This window comes from Octopus bimaculoides, chromosome 24 (genome assembly GCF_001194135.2).
Source record: "Octopus bimaculoides isolate UCB-OBI-ISO-001 chromosome 24, ASM119413v2, whole genome shotgun sequence".
NCBI classification, from domain to species: domain Eukaryota; kingdom Metazoa; phylum Mollusca; class Cephalopoda; order Octopoda; family Octopodidae; genus Octopus; species Octopus bimaculoides.
This window is the reverse complement of record NC_069004.1, coordinates 17,352,793-17,355,164: the sequence shown is the minus strand read 5'-3', so window position 1 is coordinate 17,355,164 and position 2,372 is coordinate 17,352,793. Positions and strand designations below refer to the sequence as shown.

At 40.5% G+C, this 2,372-nt stretch overlaps 1 protein-coding gene across 2 annotated transcripts in view; it reads right to left on the bottom strand.

Moving 5' to 3' along the window:
- LOC106883730 (conserved oligomeric Golgi complex subunit 6) overlaps positions 1-2,372 on the bottom strand; it is a 62,313-nt gene that overhangs the window by 12,579 nt on the left and 47,362 nt on the right. For both annotated transcript variants that reach the window (XM_052976443.1, XM_052976445.1), the window contains exon 16: positions 783-890. In XM_052976443.1, the coding sequence (XP_052832403.1) occupies positions 783-890 (108 nt within the window). The remainder of the gene's footprint in view (positions 1-782; positions 891-2,372) is intronic.

The following is a 2,372-nucleotide window of genomic DNA, read 5'->3' as shown; positions in this document are numbered from 1 at the left end:
GGGGGGCGGTTCATGGGGATAGAGTCTTCAGACACCTCCTCCACCATGAGGTTCTGTCAGAAGCGACCATCAATAGATTTTCAAACTTCATTCCCATATGTGACCAACTGAGGCTGTAGATATCATCCAGCTTTTTTGTTCTTGGTTTACCTCTTGTTCTCCTGCCCAATTCTTCCTTGTGACATTCTAACCACATGTCAGTATTACCGAACATCAATGAAGCGAGTTGGCAGAACTGTTAGCATGCCAGGCAAAACGCTTAGCAGCATTTCCTCTGACTTCATGTTTTGAGTTCAAATTCCACTGAGGTCTACTTTGCCTTTCATCCTTTCAGGGTTGATAAAATAAGTAGCAGTTGAACACTGGAGTCGATGTAATTGACTTACTCCTCTTCTGAAATTGCTGGCCTTGTGCCAGAATTTGAAATCAGTATTATGAGATACGTGTAGTGGCTTGACCTAGAGAGACTCACTGATCACTAAGCTGTGCACCCTGTCACTTAATGTTACTCCAGAGATGCTTGTATTCAAGTGATGGGAAGCAAGAGGCTGAATTGAGTGCCAGAATTGAAGATGTTGGCACAAGAGAAGAGGTTGATAATATGAATTACTAAATAATATTAAATGTGATGAAATAGGTTTTACCTATGTGTAAAGCAAATCACAAATAATTACTTCACTTTCATCAATTTCAAACCTAAAATAATGTAAAATTAAAGCAAAATATCTATTCTTGATTAGGTTGCAATGTAATTAGTGAAAATAATGAAACATGAAACAGACCTGGCTTGATTCATAGTTTTGAATCGTACTATAAACATGGGCAAGGTCCACTCGGTTAAGAATGAAAGCTGCCTGTTCACTGACTAATGTATCAACTTGGGCATCGATCTGAAATGATATAAAACAAACTACAATAAAATAAATTGCTTTAAGTATATCAATTAATGAATTCAGGTGAACAACAGGATGGGAAAACCTTCAGGAAATGGTGATTATATTCAAATTGTGTGAATATAATACTGAAAGAGGGAAGGACTGCACAGCCTCTAAGACTGGCGAAGGAATGGAAGAATCTATCCTCAGACTGGAGACTTCACCCAATGCTTGCAACAGAATCTACTCCATCTTGAGGCACCAAAGGGATAGGTAGTAGATCAAGTCTACCACCCATGGATGGAATGGATGGCTGGATGGATGGATGGATACTCTTGGCAGTCTCTTGAGTTAGAAAGATGATTCTGCAATTTCTTACAGAACAACCTGCACAGACAATTTGTTTGTAGTAATCAAATATTTGTGCAGTAAGTGAGCTCACTCCTTCCATCAGATCAACGTTGCCTGTACTGGTGCATGGTGTGTCACATGTTAGATGTTGAAGGAATCACAGAGCAACATGAAATGAAGTGTTTTGCTCAAGAACACACTGCACCAACTGGTCTGAAACCGTGTGTTGTGCAGTCGCGAGTGAAACACACTAACCACTATATGTAAATATATTCAGGCTTACATGATCCCAGTGTTGTTTCAAACATTTTGATCTAATAAGATCATTGACACGGCTGTAGTAATGCATGCTGGTCTTTTAGCTTCTCTGTTTATAGGGGCTGAGAAGATAACTGAGGGGTTTAAGAATATTACTGAAATAGTGTACTACAGAGGTAAAATAGAAGAAATTTTTCTTTTCAATTTTCTTCTTCTTCACTGCTGCCACCATTATTTAATGTCTGTTTTTCATGCAGGCATGAGTTGGACAGTCTTTTGGCATGGTTTCTATCATTGGATGTCCTTTCTTACTGCCAACCATTTTACACTTTACACTGTGTTGGATGCTTTAAACGTGGCACCAGCATGGTTGTTTTTAACATGGGGCTGACATGAGTGCTTTTAACATGGTGCCAGTATGGGTGTTTTTACAACATGGTGCCAGCACAAGTGCTTTCAATGTGGGATTGGCATGAGTGCTTTCAATGTGGCACCAACACAAATGTTTTTCTACATGTTTTTCTACAGGCAAAATGTTTGTGGCAGATGTTCAGGTGCAATAAAGACTGCAAACAAACAGGAAACAACTTCTATCTCATTCCAGGGTGAAAAACTAGAGGTAGTCGATAGCTTCCGCTATCTGGGCGACCAAGTTAGTAGTGGGGGTGGGTGCGCTGAAAGTGTAGCTGCTAGAATAAGAATAGCCTGGGCAAAGTTTAGAGAGCTCTTACCCCTGCTGGCGACAAAGGGACTCTCACTCAGAGTAAAAGGCAGACTGTATGACGCATGCGTACGAACAACCATGCTACATGGCAGTGAAACATGGGCTGTAACTGCTGAGGACATACGTAAGCTCGCAAGGAATGAAGCCAGTATGCTCCGTTGGAT